This window comes from Gobio gobio, assembly GCF_949357685.1.
Source record: "Gobio gobio genome assembly, chromosome: 17".
NCBI lineage: Eukaryota > Metazoa > Chordata > Actinopteri > Cypriniformes > Gobionidae > Gobio > Gobio gobio.
The window spans coordinates 38,486,510-38,500,934 of NC_137110.1; the positions used below are offsets into that span (position 1 = coordinate 38,486,510).

Consider the following 14,425-nt stretch of genomic DNA (forward strand, 5'->3'; position numbering starts at 1 on the left):
ATTCAGACAAATGGTCAGTCTTTTCGGACTGGTGTAAAGCGCGAAGTCTGACCCCACAGGATTGTGAAGTGTCAGAAGTGCTTACATTTTACAAGAGCTTCTGGACGCGGGTCGTTCCCCCTCCACGCTCAAAATTATGTGGCTGCTATAGCAGCGTATCACATTCAAGTGAACGGACTAACATTGTTCGCTTCCTTAAAGGGGCTAGAAGGCTTCACCCACCTCGCCCCCTCTTCAGTCCTTATATGGGACTTGTCCAGTGTCTTGGATGTCATGAAGAGCTCTGCACTTGAGCCTCTGCATTCGGTGAGCTTTAAGCTCCTGTCACTAAAGACCGCTTTTCTGCTAGCGATTGCATCAGTTAAGCGAGTGGGTGATCTGCACGCGCTCTCTGTGAGCGCCTTCGTGTCTGGAATTGGGCCAAACGACTTCAAGTCGTCCTCAAACCAAGACATGGATATGTACCTAAGTGCTTTCAACTCCGTTCAGAGCACAGGTCATTTCACTCTCAGCACTTTCATCACCGATAGATGAAGAAGATGCTAATTTGCTCTGTCCTGTCAGAGCGCTGAGGATATACATGGAGCGTTCCGCTGCTTAGGCAACTGAACAGCTCTTTGTATGCTTTGGCGGCTGCACCTTAGGGTGCGCGGTTACAAAGCAGACCTTGTCACGATGGATAGTAGATGCTATCTCGTTGGCTTATGAGTCTAAAGATCTCAGCTGCCCTTTAGGCATTAAAGCCCATTCTACTAGAGGCATGGCCTCTTCGTGGGCTTGGTCTATTGGCATTTCTCTAAATGATATCTGTGTGGCGGCAGGCTGGGCCTCCCCGTCCACTTATCAGATTATATTAGATGTCCCGGCCTTATAGGCTGGGCTTCTTGCTGTGTACAGTTTTAACCCCTTAAGGCTCGAAAAGTCCGGTCTGGGTTAAGTATTGTATAAGTCATAGCACATTCCTTATACGGCTCGAATTATCTGGCCATTCATTATTCCTGGCCCGACTATGTCCGGTCTATATATTATATTACACGTATATCGTGTTCATTCTCATTAAGGGCTTGACTCAGGTCTGGCTCATTTTGGGACTTATTGATATCATACTACGGGCCCACCTAGGTTGGCCTGGGTTTGGTGTCGTCGGCGTTAGAGCCGTTAAGCAAGCTCGGCGTTTTGCATTGGTCCCCCATAGCGTTTTAGCAAAACGCAATACGAGAGTACTCTCGTAAGGGAACGTTTCGGTTACTAACGTAACCTCGGTTCCCTAAGATGAGGGAACGAGTATTGCGTTTTGCTTGCCGTGCTTGCTCACTTGCTCAGGAGTCGCTTCAGTCGATTAACCTGACTAACCTTGCGAGAGTGGGTCTTATATACCCTTGGCTATGCAAATTCTGTTGCCCCTTGTGGCGGGAATTTGGAAGGACCTGATTGGTCCGTCCCGCCCCACGGTCTCGCCATAGGTTGCTGCAGTTGCAGCGGCACAGCCAATCAGCACGCAGCTGCTTCCTGCTGAGAGCTGTGCAGCTGCACTGCGTGTACATGGTATTTTTGGATAAAAATTTGCTTCAATATCTCGAGGAAAGGAATTCCCCCATAGCGTTTTAGCAAAACGCAATACTCGTTCCCTCATCTTAGGGAACCGAGGTTACGTTAGTAACCGAAACGTTTTTGCTCATTTCTTACCAAGCTTTACTAAAATATTTTTAGGCGAAGGAGGTAACTTTACGTGACAAACTCAAAAAAATGAGAATTAACAAAGGCAATAGAAGGTCATCCATCCATTTTTCCCCAAAACGCTATAAATCCATCCTTTAAAAAAAATAATAATTATGGTTTTGTATTTTTTTTTTAAGTATTTTGTCATTTATGAGGAAAAAACAATGTTACGTGACAGTTCTTCTCCATTACGGACGCGACCACCCTGAAAGCGCCGCGGCACTAAAGACTTTAAAACTTTCACAGAGACCTCAAAAAGAAAGCACAAAGCCTTTCTTTAAAACGAATTTCGTTTTGTATTAATTGTATCTTAATTTTAATCCATGTTTCATTAACTAATTTCCTGGATGGATTTAATAAATAAAAAGTAAATAGGCTATCTTGATTTTGTAGGCTATTTTTTTTAATTATAGCCTAAGTGAAAAATATTAGGCTGTGTATACCGACATGGATCAATTATTCATATTAAATTTCATCTGTCTTTTGTAGGCATTTGCTGACTGTCTTTCCTGTTATTGTTATCCTGCAGTGTTAATTTAGTCGGATGACTGACGTTATTCATTGTCGGGAGTCACGACTTCTAGGTGCATTTAAAGGGGCCGGGGGCTGTGTCTGTCATGTGTGAGCCGCTGCAAACGGCTTTTAATTTTTGGTAACGCATGCATGAGTACTCTAACGCGTTACTTTTATGAATAGGTAACGCTGTATCATAACTGATTACTTTTAATTGATGGTAACGTTGTAACCTAACTAACTACTTTCCAAAGTAACTATACCCAACACTGGTCCTATATAGTATGGATATGGGAAATATAAATAAAATTCAGACATACTACATCCGCCATGTTGTCTATGTCATGTGACCTGCCAGTGTCCTCACTTCACTGCCATTCATAAATCCTCTCTCAATGGCCTCATGGGATAGTAAAGTGTCTATTGAATGTGCACTTCAGAATCTCAGCTGTGTTTTTCCGAATACCATGAATTCTACTCTGTTGGCGTACTGTTTTTTGCACACTATATAGTTGGGAAGTATTTCGAAATACATTTCAGATTTCGGACGTTTGAAATGTAATTGGATTTTTTGTTTATTTGGCTCGCATCCCATACGATTACATGGAGAGATTGGGTTCATGACCTATACAACAAGCCACCAGGGGACGATTGAAATGTTTTGGCTTCACTTTTCAGGAAGTGTGCGGCAACTTTACATGGGCCAAATCTAGACTACTAAGACTGCTGTATGAATATGTATACTGTTACACCCCTAACCAAGTTTAGTGTCATTTTTAATTGTTAAAAATTAACATTTATTATTATGTAATCATTTAAAAAATGTTATCACTTAATAAACTATTTTTTCCTATCCTTTTCTGCGGACCCCCCTAGTTCCCCCTTACAGCCGCATGGACAGTATGAAAACCCCTGCTCTAATTAAACGTAATGCGCATGGACCTCAACATTTAACACGCCAACTACAAGAAGACATTTAATTAAAAGATGAGGTCTGATTAATCACCACATGAAAATAATTGAAACTGACAACAAATGCAACAACAGCAGCATAAAAAAGCAAGCGTAATCAGTTTAATTTATTCATGATGTGCATTGCTTTGATCTCAAGTACTGCATCACAGTATTATTATCCTCACATCACACACCTTTCTCAAGAATGCTCAGAAACAAAAAATGTGAAAAAGCTTTCTTTTTGTTTGAGACTTGTGTTGATTGTTTCATATTTAAAGCACTTAAATTGGGGGACGGAAAGACAGGAGACCCTTATTGATGTTGAGTGTTTTTGAGGCGTCTCTGAGGTAAAGATGCGATGTCAGCTGTGCAGGATCGAATCAATAATCAACTTTAAAGTTTCCAGTGATTGCAATTCCTGTTTAACTTCAGTGCTGCTTCTGTGCCTGTGGTGTAATAAAAAATCAGGACAACCACAACATTTAAAAAAAAAAAAAAATCAAATGTCTGTCAAATGAAACATTGACTGCCCATCTTTGCACAGCAATGCAGCACTGAAAAGATGGACTGACTTTTTAATCACATGGAACAGCATAGACATAAATACATGTAAATAAGTGATAAAGGATAAATAATGTGAATGTATATTTTGAAATATAAATTCTAAGCCTATTAAATTGTGACAGGCTCAGGCGATAATTATAGCTGAAATATGATGCACGATCTGCCTTGAATGATTATGAACCTTGTTAAAAATACTGTAGCCCTCAGCTGCCCGTTTCTAACAGTGAGAACAGAAGGACATGCAGGACAACTTGTAAACTCTGAATTTTTTGAGAGCTCCGACTTGTGACCATGTGACCACTGCATATACATTTTGCCATTGATAGTGTTGCCATAAAAAAGCATAAATCAGAGTCCCACTTACAACTTGTGGCCCCGAAACTCTGGAAATCCCCCCCCCCCCCCATCTCTGCGCGACACTGCTACTATATCTTCTTTCAAATCTCAATTAAAAACATATTTTCTTACAGTATTTCCAACCCTCTGCTTTTTTTTCTTCCCTGTATATTTGTATGTCTATGTTCTACATTGTTCTTCCTTGATACTATGTATATGTATGTATTTTTCTTGTACAGCGACCTTGAGCTTGGGAAAGGCGCTATATAAATAAAACGTATTATTATTATTATTACAACATTTCAAGCTTTATTTGCTGACTTACTGGAAATATCAGTCATCTGCCATTACACCTAAATTCTTAATCTTTATTCTCTTTTTCATCCAGATAAACCAAGTATGCACACACCTGAAGCCTTGGTGAGAAGTCATGTTGTGTATAATGCAAAGGTACAGTTTGAGACGTTTTTCTTATTTGTTCCTGTGGTTCTCTATGCCTCTTCTATATTTACAACACAAAATGGGGTGGGGGTACACCATGTCTTTGACTTTGGGATGTGAGATGTGTGTGTGAGTGTGTGAGAGATGAGCCTGCTCTTCTGAAGGTGTTGTTATGATGGATGTAGTGATGTTTAAAGTTGTACAAAATGCACTTGAGAGAGAGAGAGAGAGAGAGAGAGAGAGAGAGAGAGAGAGTGAGTGAGTGAGTGAGTGAGTGAGTGAGTGAGTGAGTGAGTGAGTGAGTGTGTGTGTGTGTGTGTGTGTGTGTGTGTGTGTGTGTGTGTGTGTGTGTGTGTGTGTGTGTGTGTGTGTGTGTGTGTGTGTGTGTGTGTGTGTGTGTGTGTGTGTGTGTGTGTGTGTGTGTGTGTGTGTGTGTGTGTGTGTGTGTGTGTGTGTGTGTGTGTGTGTGTGTGTGTGTGTGTGTGTGTGTGTGTGTGTGTGTGTGTGTCTGTTACAGCTCACTGAACTCCCCTTATCTGACCTTCATCAAGTGCATAATGCTACACACACATACTGTATGCTTATCAACCCAGTCACCATTACAAACTGTCCACTGTGTGTTCATGTAGTTCTTGGGAATCACAGAAGTGGAGCAGCCCAAAGGGACAGACATGGTCCGTGTGGCCGTCAGGAAGCTGAAGGTAGTGTGTCCACAGCATTCCACCATTCTGTTCATTTATGGGCTATAAAATGTGCTCACGGCTCTTGCCTGTTTATGGGGCAGAATATAAATATACAGAGATTTTAAAAGGGTAAGTTTACTTCCAAAGTTCATATGAAAGACTCAAGCTGCATTTCAATTTTATGTGAGTGCCAGTTAACACAAGGCAAAAGCTACTATATCATTGTAAAATCAATGATAATTAAATGATTAATAATTTAATAGTAATTAAAGTGATTTATAATGATATAATTATGCTATCAAAGCGCCCCTATTATGCTTTTTCGGATATGACCTTTCATGCAGCGTGTAATATAGTTGTTTGTGAATGTAAAAGGTCTGCAAAGTTTCAAAGATCAAAGTGCATGACAAATGGAGGTATTGTCTTTCAAAAGAAAGAACCGATTCTGAACTGCCTGAAACAAGTCTTTAGTAATTCCAGTCTTCAAGGGTGAGGATATGAAGAGTCAGGGGTTTAAATTCATATTTACAATGACTCAACAGCAGTTTAACTACAACAGTTAACTCCAACTGTTTGTATCACTGTATCACTCAAGCACGAAACCCCAGAAGCTGATGGGCAACCAAACAGTCTTAGACATCTGACCAATCAGAGAAAATTAATGTGTTTTGATCTTGGATGCATGTAAACCTATTGTAAGAGACTTTAAAAACGAATTAAAATAGCAGGGGCACATTGAAATCCTTAGTAGACGATACTAAATTGTTAAGAGTTGGTCATCTGCTTATGATTTTCGTCTGATGAACTTAGTAATAACAAAAAATTCCCATGTGTTACATAACTACCCGTCTAGGTTTGGGCAGTCAGCAACAAAGCAAAGAAAAATGTAAAAATTAAATAAAGAAAAGAAAACCTTGGAGAGAGAACCAAGATATGCCAACCCCCTGTCCCAGAATCAACACAACAACCAATTCAAATGATATCATTTAATTTGAAAAGATAAAGAATGAACAGATTCCAAATAAGGGTAAAAGAAATAACAATGGTGATAATAACTTCGGGGGAGAGCTAGGCCAAAATAACAAACAAAACTTAATCTATCTAACCCAAAAAATCGTAGAAAAACCTAGAAAGAGATAATCATAGAAATAAATGACATAAAACTTCCGTTTCTCCCTGCATACCCATAAACAGGAGAAAAAGAGGAGTACTAACAAAAATGGCACCCTCCCACTATACAATCCCCAAATCACAAAGAAATAAAGATACTAAACAAAAAGACTTCACATTAGATATAAAAATAATCAAACATACTGCTACACTTCAGTTCTCTTTCTGTTAAAGAACCCTCAACAGAACCCTGAGCTCACTTACTCAGAAACAGATCAACAAATGAACAACAGAGTCTGTGCAAACAGGAGGAGGAATTCATCCTGGAAGTCTCTCTCTCATCTCAACCGATCCTCTTCTGCTTATATCTCGGCGCCTCCCCTTCATTCTCCAATCACATCAAGCATCATTAGATTGAATACAGCTGGTCAGAGTACAAGTCTTAATGACGAAAGAGAGAAAAAGAGAGAAAAACACCCAAACACATACACAAATTTATGACACACTGCAATAACAAATAAGCATACGTCCTTGGACGTAACACATGTACTTACATTTAAGGGTACGTTACATGACAACGATGTACTAAAAACAGAATGATCCCTGTTCACACGGAATCGCGAAAACTACAAAAAATTCAATATTATGCATGCCAGGCCAGTAGTTGGTGATGTCACGTTGTAAAGAAACACTACATCCCAGCTCCAGAGGTTGACGTCACGCAGCCTAAACTCCGCCATTTTGGCAGGCAATCAGGAGCGCTAGAGCGGCTGTAGCATTGGTATCTATAAAATAATTTAAAACCAAACTGTTTAAACCTTACTATTTCAACATGATGGAGAGCTGATGTGCACCAGGATGCGAGAACAGGTGGGGGAAAGCACAGGGGAAATAATTTTATCGTAGTAAGTTGTTGAAATGCCGTGAATTTCAGTTTATTCTACTTTTGCCTCACGTAACTAATGATAAAAATAAGTTCCCATTAAATTCAATACTTAATCATGGATAACAAAAGTGCTTTTATAAATAAATAACATTTAGAAACTGTAGGCTATTTGAAATGAAATTAAAGGGATAGTTCGCACAAAAACACATTTTTTATGTTTATCTGCTTACCCCCAGGGCATCCAAGATGTAGGTGTCTTTGTGTCTTCAGTAGAACACAAATGAAGATTTTTAACTCCAACCGTTGCAGTGTGATAGTCGTATAATGCATGTCAATGGGGATATTTTAGAGTATGAGAGTAAAAACACATAGACATACGAATCCTTATTAAACCATGCGGCTCGTGGCGACACATTGATGTCTTAAGACACGAAACGATCGGTTTCTGCGAGAAACCGATCAGTATTTGTTATTTTTTTACCTCTTATCAGACGAATGTCATCTAATATTCCCAGCGCCACACCTTCCAGTGAATAAGGTCAAAATATTGCCGCGATCAAAGATACGTAGATGCCTCATTCGACCGATCCGCGCAGGCACTAATGAGGTATCTATGTATATATCTATGATCGCGCCAGTATTTTGCATGTATTTTGACCTTATTCGCCGGAAGTTATGGTGCGGGGACGGCTGATGCAGAGCCATAGAAAAAAATAAAATACATTTTTAAATATGGATATTTGTCTTACACAAATGCATCGATTCGCTTCAGAAAGCCTTTATTAACACCCCGGGGCCGCATGGAGCACGTTATTTGATGGACAGATGCATTTTTTATGGACTTCAAAAACAGAGCAACTATTTCTGCTATTATTATGCTTGGATTAGCCAGAACATTTTTAATATAACTCAGATTTTATTTGTCTGAAAGAAGAATGTCATATACACCTTGGATGACTTGAGGGTGAATAAATCATGGGCTAATTTGAATTTTTGGGTGAACTATCCCTTTAAGGATCAATAAATAAATACTGAAACAAAAAAAAATAAGAAATGACATTTATTGATTATGACTGATTTTATTTGACATGCACAACACGGACCTATGGAACAGATGCACCCAGTGGCACGCTGTTTTGGACGGGTTTCGTGTTAACCGCTAACTCTACTCACATGTTTTCTCTCTTAAAATGTAAGCGCATGTAGGCCTATATGTTAGCATTATCATATACGTGTAAAGAATTGAAGTCTGTCATGTAAAACAAGAGCGTATTGATGCAGTTCAATCTGCCTGCTATTCTATCTGTTAATGTTACTTCTGATCGGAGGCTTCCGTAAATATTTAGTTTATACGTAGATTTAGGCTTCAACTAAGTTTAATGGTGCAACGCAAAAATATTTAGTAGTGCATAGGTTGTAACTTAGCATAGCATAGGAAAGCTATCTATCCATTCCTTTATCGATACACGTGAAAAGCACCCCGGGGGCATTATAAGGATCTGTTATGTTTAATCTGTTAAGTTTTGCTATGTACAAGTCTATGTCTTTTGAATTAAAGTGCGCAGTGAACTCCGTTGCCTTGAAACTCAGGCTAGCGCCGGCTGTTCCTGCCTGCCAAAATGGCGTCGTAAACAAAATGGGTCACGTGACCTCCGGAGCTCTATAGACTGAACACATAATACACATGCACATGACTTCACAGGTTACACAAATTCGCATTTTTGTTGTTTACAGTACATGGAGACAATAACGGTATCATTTTCAAAAACTTGCACTTTGAAACTGCTTTTCAGGCCCCAAAATGCTTTTTTCATGTAAATGAGTGGCCAAAATGTTTTCAGTTTTTAGTTGAAAACGGTGTTCTGTAAATGGCCCCTAAATTAGGGACCTGAGCCATATTCAGGGATAAGAATCATAGAGACTTATAGGTTGGTTATTTCGGTTGACAATGCCATAGCACATAGCAACCGCATAGCATTGCCCTGGCAACCACTACCCAACCCCCTTACATAGTCGTGTGTTGCACTGGCAAACACCACTCACATTTCCTTTAGAAAATGTAAAAATCTTTTACATCTTACTGCTTTGCTGTTATTTAAAAATAGAACTGAAATAGCACAGTGACTCATTCATGGTGGGATTTTTAGGGGACAGTTTAAGGACATGGTAATGATGTCCTTTTCTTGGGCAATATTTCTTTCGCCCAATTTATGTCCAGCTTTGGACTTTCTGCAGGTCAGTGCATTGCTCTAGAGACGTGTTTGAGCGCCTCATTTCACCTGATGCTCTACTGCTCTCCAGCAGCCTTTAAAAAACGGTGAACACCTCCGGCTCTGTCTGCTTTTCCCTTGATAGTATGTACTTCCACTGCATGTGCTGAATCACTTTTGCTTCCTCAGTTTCAAAGGCACATCAAGAAGTCAGAGGGGAAGAAAACTCCTAAAGTGGAGCTTCAGATCTCTATATATGGTGTGAAGATATTGGACCCTAAAACTAAGGTAGGTTTTCTCAAATATAACATCGTCTTGTGTTCAGTCAGAGGATGTGCTCTATGAATAAAGAAAAAAGCACTTATTTGATGTGATTTCACGCATAGCAACCCTAATTTAGACTCTAAAAGTCACAGCAATTTATTCAGCTCTATAAACTACCCCACTACCCCCCTCACACCTGCTCTGACAGAACAATGAAATGCAATTTAACTGAAAATTAAATGTGCTATCTTATCTTTCAAACATTTACTGCTAAATGACATGCCAATTAAGTTCTGTTAGAGCAACTGATAGAATTATCCATTCCAATGCGAAATAATGTAACTAATTCAGCAACTAAAGTAACCAATTAGCACTTGATAAATCCAATTAGATGTGTTTGCTCAAAACAAAACAGCTCTGGCAGGATCTGGAAAGAGAGCCAATGTTTGTGAACAGTAGAATTTAGAACAATCATTAATGGGATGTTTCTCCCAGAATCAAGATTGAGAATGTTTTATATTATTAATTATATATTAATTAGCCTTTGTTTAGAATAACTAAAATTCTAAAATGTATTAGTATTATACACCGATCAGGCATAACATTATGACCACCTTCCTAATATTATGTTGGTCCCACTTTTGCTGCCAAAACAGCCCTGACCCGTCGAGGCATGGACTCCACTTGACCCCTGGAGATGTGCTGTGGGATCTGACACCAAGATGTTAGCAGCAGATCCTTTAAGTCATGTAAGTTGTGAGGTGGGGCCTCGATGGATCAGACTTTTTTGTTCATCCCACAGATGCTTGATTGGATTGAGATATGGGGAATTTGGAGGCCAAGTCAACACCTGATTGTTGTGCTCCTCACACCATTCCTGAACAATTTTTGCTTTGTGGCAGAGTGCATTATTCTGCTGAAAGAGGCCACAGCTACTAGGGAAGGAGTACATGGTCTGCAACAATGCTTAGGTAGATGGCACATGTCAAAGTAACATCCACATGGATGGCAGGACCCAAGGTTTCCCAACAGAACATTGCCCAAAGCATCACACTGCCTTCCGCCAGCTTGCCTTCTTTCTATAGTGCATCCTGGTGCCATGTGATCCCCAGGTAAGTGACGCACACACACCCGGCCATCCACGTGTTGTAAAAGAAAATGTGATTCATCAGACCAGGCCACCTTCTTCCATTGCTCCGTGGTCCAGTTCTGATGCTCACGTGCCCACTGTTGGTGCTTTCGTCGGTGGACAGGGGTCAGCATGGGCACCCTGACTGGTCTGCGGCTATGCAGCCCCATACGCAACAAACTGCAATACACTGTGTATTCTGACACCTTTCTATCAGAACCAGCATTAACTTCTTGAGCAATTTGTGCTACAGTAGCTCACACGGACCACATGGACCAACCTTGGTCGCCCATGACCCTGTCACCAGTTCACCACTGTTCCTTCCTTGGACCACTTTTGATAGATACTGACCACTGCAGACCGGGAACACCCCACAGTTTTGGAGATGCTCTGATCCAGTCGTCTAGCCATCACAATTTGGACCTTGTCAAACGTACTTATATCCTTACGTTTGCCCATTTTTCCTGCTTCTAGCACATCAACTTTGAGAACAAAATGTTCACTTGCTGCCTAATATATCCCGCCCACTAAAAGGTGCCGTAATGAAGAGATGATCAGTGTTATTCACTTCACCTGTCATAATGTTATGCCTGATATTTAGTGACATTACTACAATAAGATCTAGGCTCAAACAAATAAAACAACTGAAATATTGTATAATACTTTTTTGTATATTTTGGAAAACCTATTGAATTTTCTAAGTTACATTTGTAATTTTATAAGAATACAAAACAAAGGACAAAATGCCTATTTTCCATTTCTAAAGCAAAGGAGGCAGGTAGCAGAATCTTCTCACATGAGAAATCATCATGTGTCATCATGTGTAACGTGAGATGTTTTGCTAGATATTTGCAGCATCTGCACAGGCAAGGAATAAAAAAAAAACCAGCAATAACCAACGGCGCTTCTAGGCATCGGCATCGCTTCTGGGCTTTTAATGCTCAACAGGGAAAGACAAACACTAAGAGAATTTACAATTGCGTTTGAAATTGTATTACAATATCCCTTCTTAGACTTAAGTGAGTTTTTTTATGCTATAGCGCTTGTCAGTCTGGATGAGAGAGAACATACATAGAGGATGTATGTGTCAGTTGTGACCATTTTTTACATCAATATGCTCTAGTCATTTATATTTACTATTAATTTACCTCATTTACAATTAAACTTTGCCCTTTCACGTGCACACTGCTTATGTCCATGTCAAAGTTTCTGTTATTGGATGTTGATTTGGGGCAGAATAACGGAAATTGATGTGATTTCTAGATATTTAAAATAAAGTACTGCACTTTTATTTTACTGTACATGTACTTACAGTGAACTTCCCTAAGAAAGTACTGAGGTAACTACATTGGTTAAGGTTAGGTTTAGGGGTAGGTTCAGGGTTAGTACCTAGTTATTACCCAGTTATTGTAAATACTATAATAAGTACATAATATGTACATGGGAAACAGGACTGTAAAATAAAGTGCTACCAGTTTTTCTTTGCAAATCAAATCAAGTTTTCAGAAATGGCCCTTTGAGAACTGTGTATAACAAACTTGATCCTCATGAAATCAAATTTACAGAAAGAGGATCACATTTATATCCAAGTGGAAAACATACATAGCCAGTGTCAATACTGTAATCAGTTAATATAGTCATCATTGATAGTGCTGAGGTATAGGACATATCATCATCAGTTTTTGAAGCAGCTCTCAGCAGGAATGTATCCATTACAGAGGAAGTTTTGATGAGAGCCCATTGAGGCAGTGGCTGAAGGCAACAAATGCTCCAATTTATCGCTTTTCATTCCAGTGAAATCACAAAAGAAAGTGCGAACAAAAATGTCCCTGCTTTTTATATATACACTGAGTGCATCTGCAATTTTGCTTACAATATGGCGCATTAAATTAATGGGACAGCAAGAATTATGTCTCTGTGTAATGAGTTAATAAAAATTCTCCCTCCCCCGTTCACACCACTTTTTAAAACAAAGTGAATACGGATGCCAAAATAAATATGTGAACTAGGCTAATGTCAAAAATTGCATCAATTTGTTCTTTCGTCTGTTAATTTTTGGAGAAACATCTGAAAAAAAATGTATAAACTTAATTGTTGAAACATAAATGAGAACACATGAATTCGCCCAAGCCATTAAAGAGCCTTAAATATTTAAACCCCTGAGCAAAAAAAAAAATCTCCTCTGGGATGTTTTCGATTTGTTGCTTTTTGCTTCAAAATAGGTCATTCGTTCCAGTGAGCTTTTCATCTCAGTTCAACTATCCTTCTTGTTCCAGGAGATGCAGCATAACTGCCAACTTCACAGAATGTCCTTCTGTGCAGATGACAAAACGGATAAAAGAATCTTCACCTTTATCTGTACAGAACCTGAGACGAAGAAACACCTGTGTTACGTGTTTGACAGTGAAAAATGTGTAAGTAAATAAGCTTGTGATATCTAACATATGTTACATACAGTAGAAACCTGGGGCCGTATTCACAAAACATTTTATCTTACCACTAAGAGTTCTCCTAAATGCCAGTAAAAGTTCTTAGTTAAGAGTTTTCTCTTAAAACCTATTCACAAAGCTGCTGAGACCAACTTTTACTAAGGAATAGAGAGAAGTCTTATGAAGTACTATGTATGATTTCATCACACTTACTTACTATGACCACAGAGACTGGCTGATAGGGGAGGAGTCTCTGTCAGTGATAGAAATATTGAAGAATGTATGTCATGTGTCCATATTCGAATAAAGATTTTAAAATAAAAATGTTGCCATATTAAAAAAAAGATTTTAAAAAGTAGGCTAGTGTCACTAATTAAACAAATATGTGTTCAGCTAATTATCAGCCTCTCTCTCTCTCTCTCTCTCGAGAGAGAGAGAGAGAGAGAGAGAGAGAGAGAGAGAGAGAGAGAGAGAGAGAGAGAAGAGAGAGAGAGAGAGAGAGAGAGAGAGAGAGAGAGAGAGAGAGAGAGAGAGAGAGAGAGAGAGAGAGAGAGAGAGAGAGAGAGAGAGAGAGAGAGAGAGAGAGAGAGAGAGATTGCAGAATTCAAGGAAAAAAACAAACAAAGTTCGGGAGGAGCACTTTCTAATCATCTCGAGGGGAGCCATACAGTATACAGAGCCGACTCACCTAGTTACCTTGACCTTGCTCAGCAGGGGATGTGGGGGAGTAGTTTAATCTGGGTTTGGGCTAAATTACGAGCTTAGAGCCCTCGATCCTCTTGGACAACACGGCAAATATGCTTATTTTACTATATCTGATCATGTGTAAGTGTGAACTCGTGAAACAACTGCTACAGGTAATCAGGCTTTTTTTGTTGTTTGTTTCTTAAATAATATTTATTATTTTTGCTTTATTATGATAGGACAGTGAGTTGACAAGAAGGGATGTAGAAGAGAGAAAGAGGAGAAAAGTCCATAACAGCCATTAGAGCCCCATTTCCACCAAAATTACCCGGAACAATTTGTACCAGGAACTTTTTTTACAGGAACTTTTTCCCCCCAGACCTGCTACTGTCTGCGTTTCCACTGCGGTCTAAAGTACCGTGAAGATTAGGCAAATTAGTCCAGAGACGTGGGACTGCGCGCGACTGTTCCTCCCAGTCACCGACGGATAGTAATAATTTTTT

At 39.4% G+C, this 14,425-nt stretch overlaps 1 protein-coding gene across 3 annotated transcripts in view; it reads left to right on the top strand.

The window, feature by feature from the left end:
• gulp1b (GULP PTB domain containing engulfment adaptor 1b) overlaps positions 1-14,425 on the top strand; it is an 88,748-nt gene that overhangs the window by 60,957 nt on the left and 13,366 nt on the right. For all 3 annotated transcript variants that reach the window (XM_079841544.1, XM_079841545.1, XM_079841543.1), the window contains 4 exons: positions 4,475-4,536; positions 5,157-5,228; positions 9,606-9,704; positions 13,086-13,223. In XM_079841544.1, coding sequence (XP_079697670.1) covers positions 4,475-4,536; positions 5,157-5,228; positions 9,606-9,704; positions 13,086-13,223 — 371 coding nt within the window. The remainder of the gene's footprint in view (positions 1-4,474; positions 4,537-5,156; positions 5,229-9,605; positions 9,705-13,085; positions 13,224-14,425) is intronic.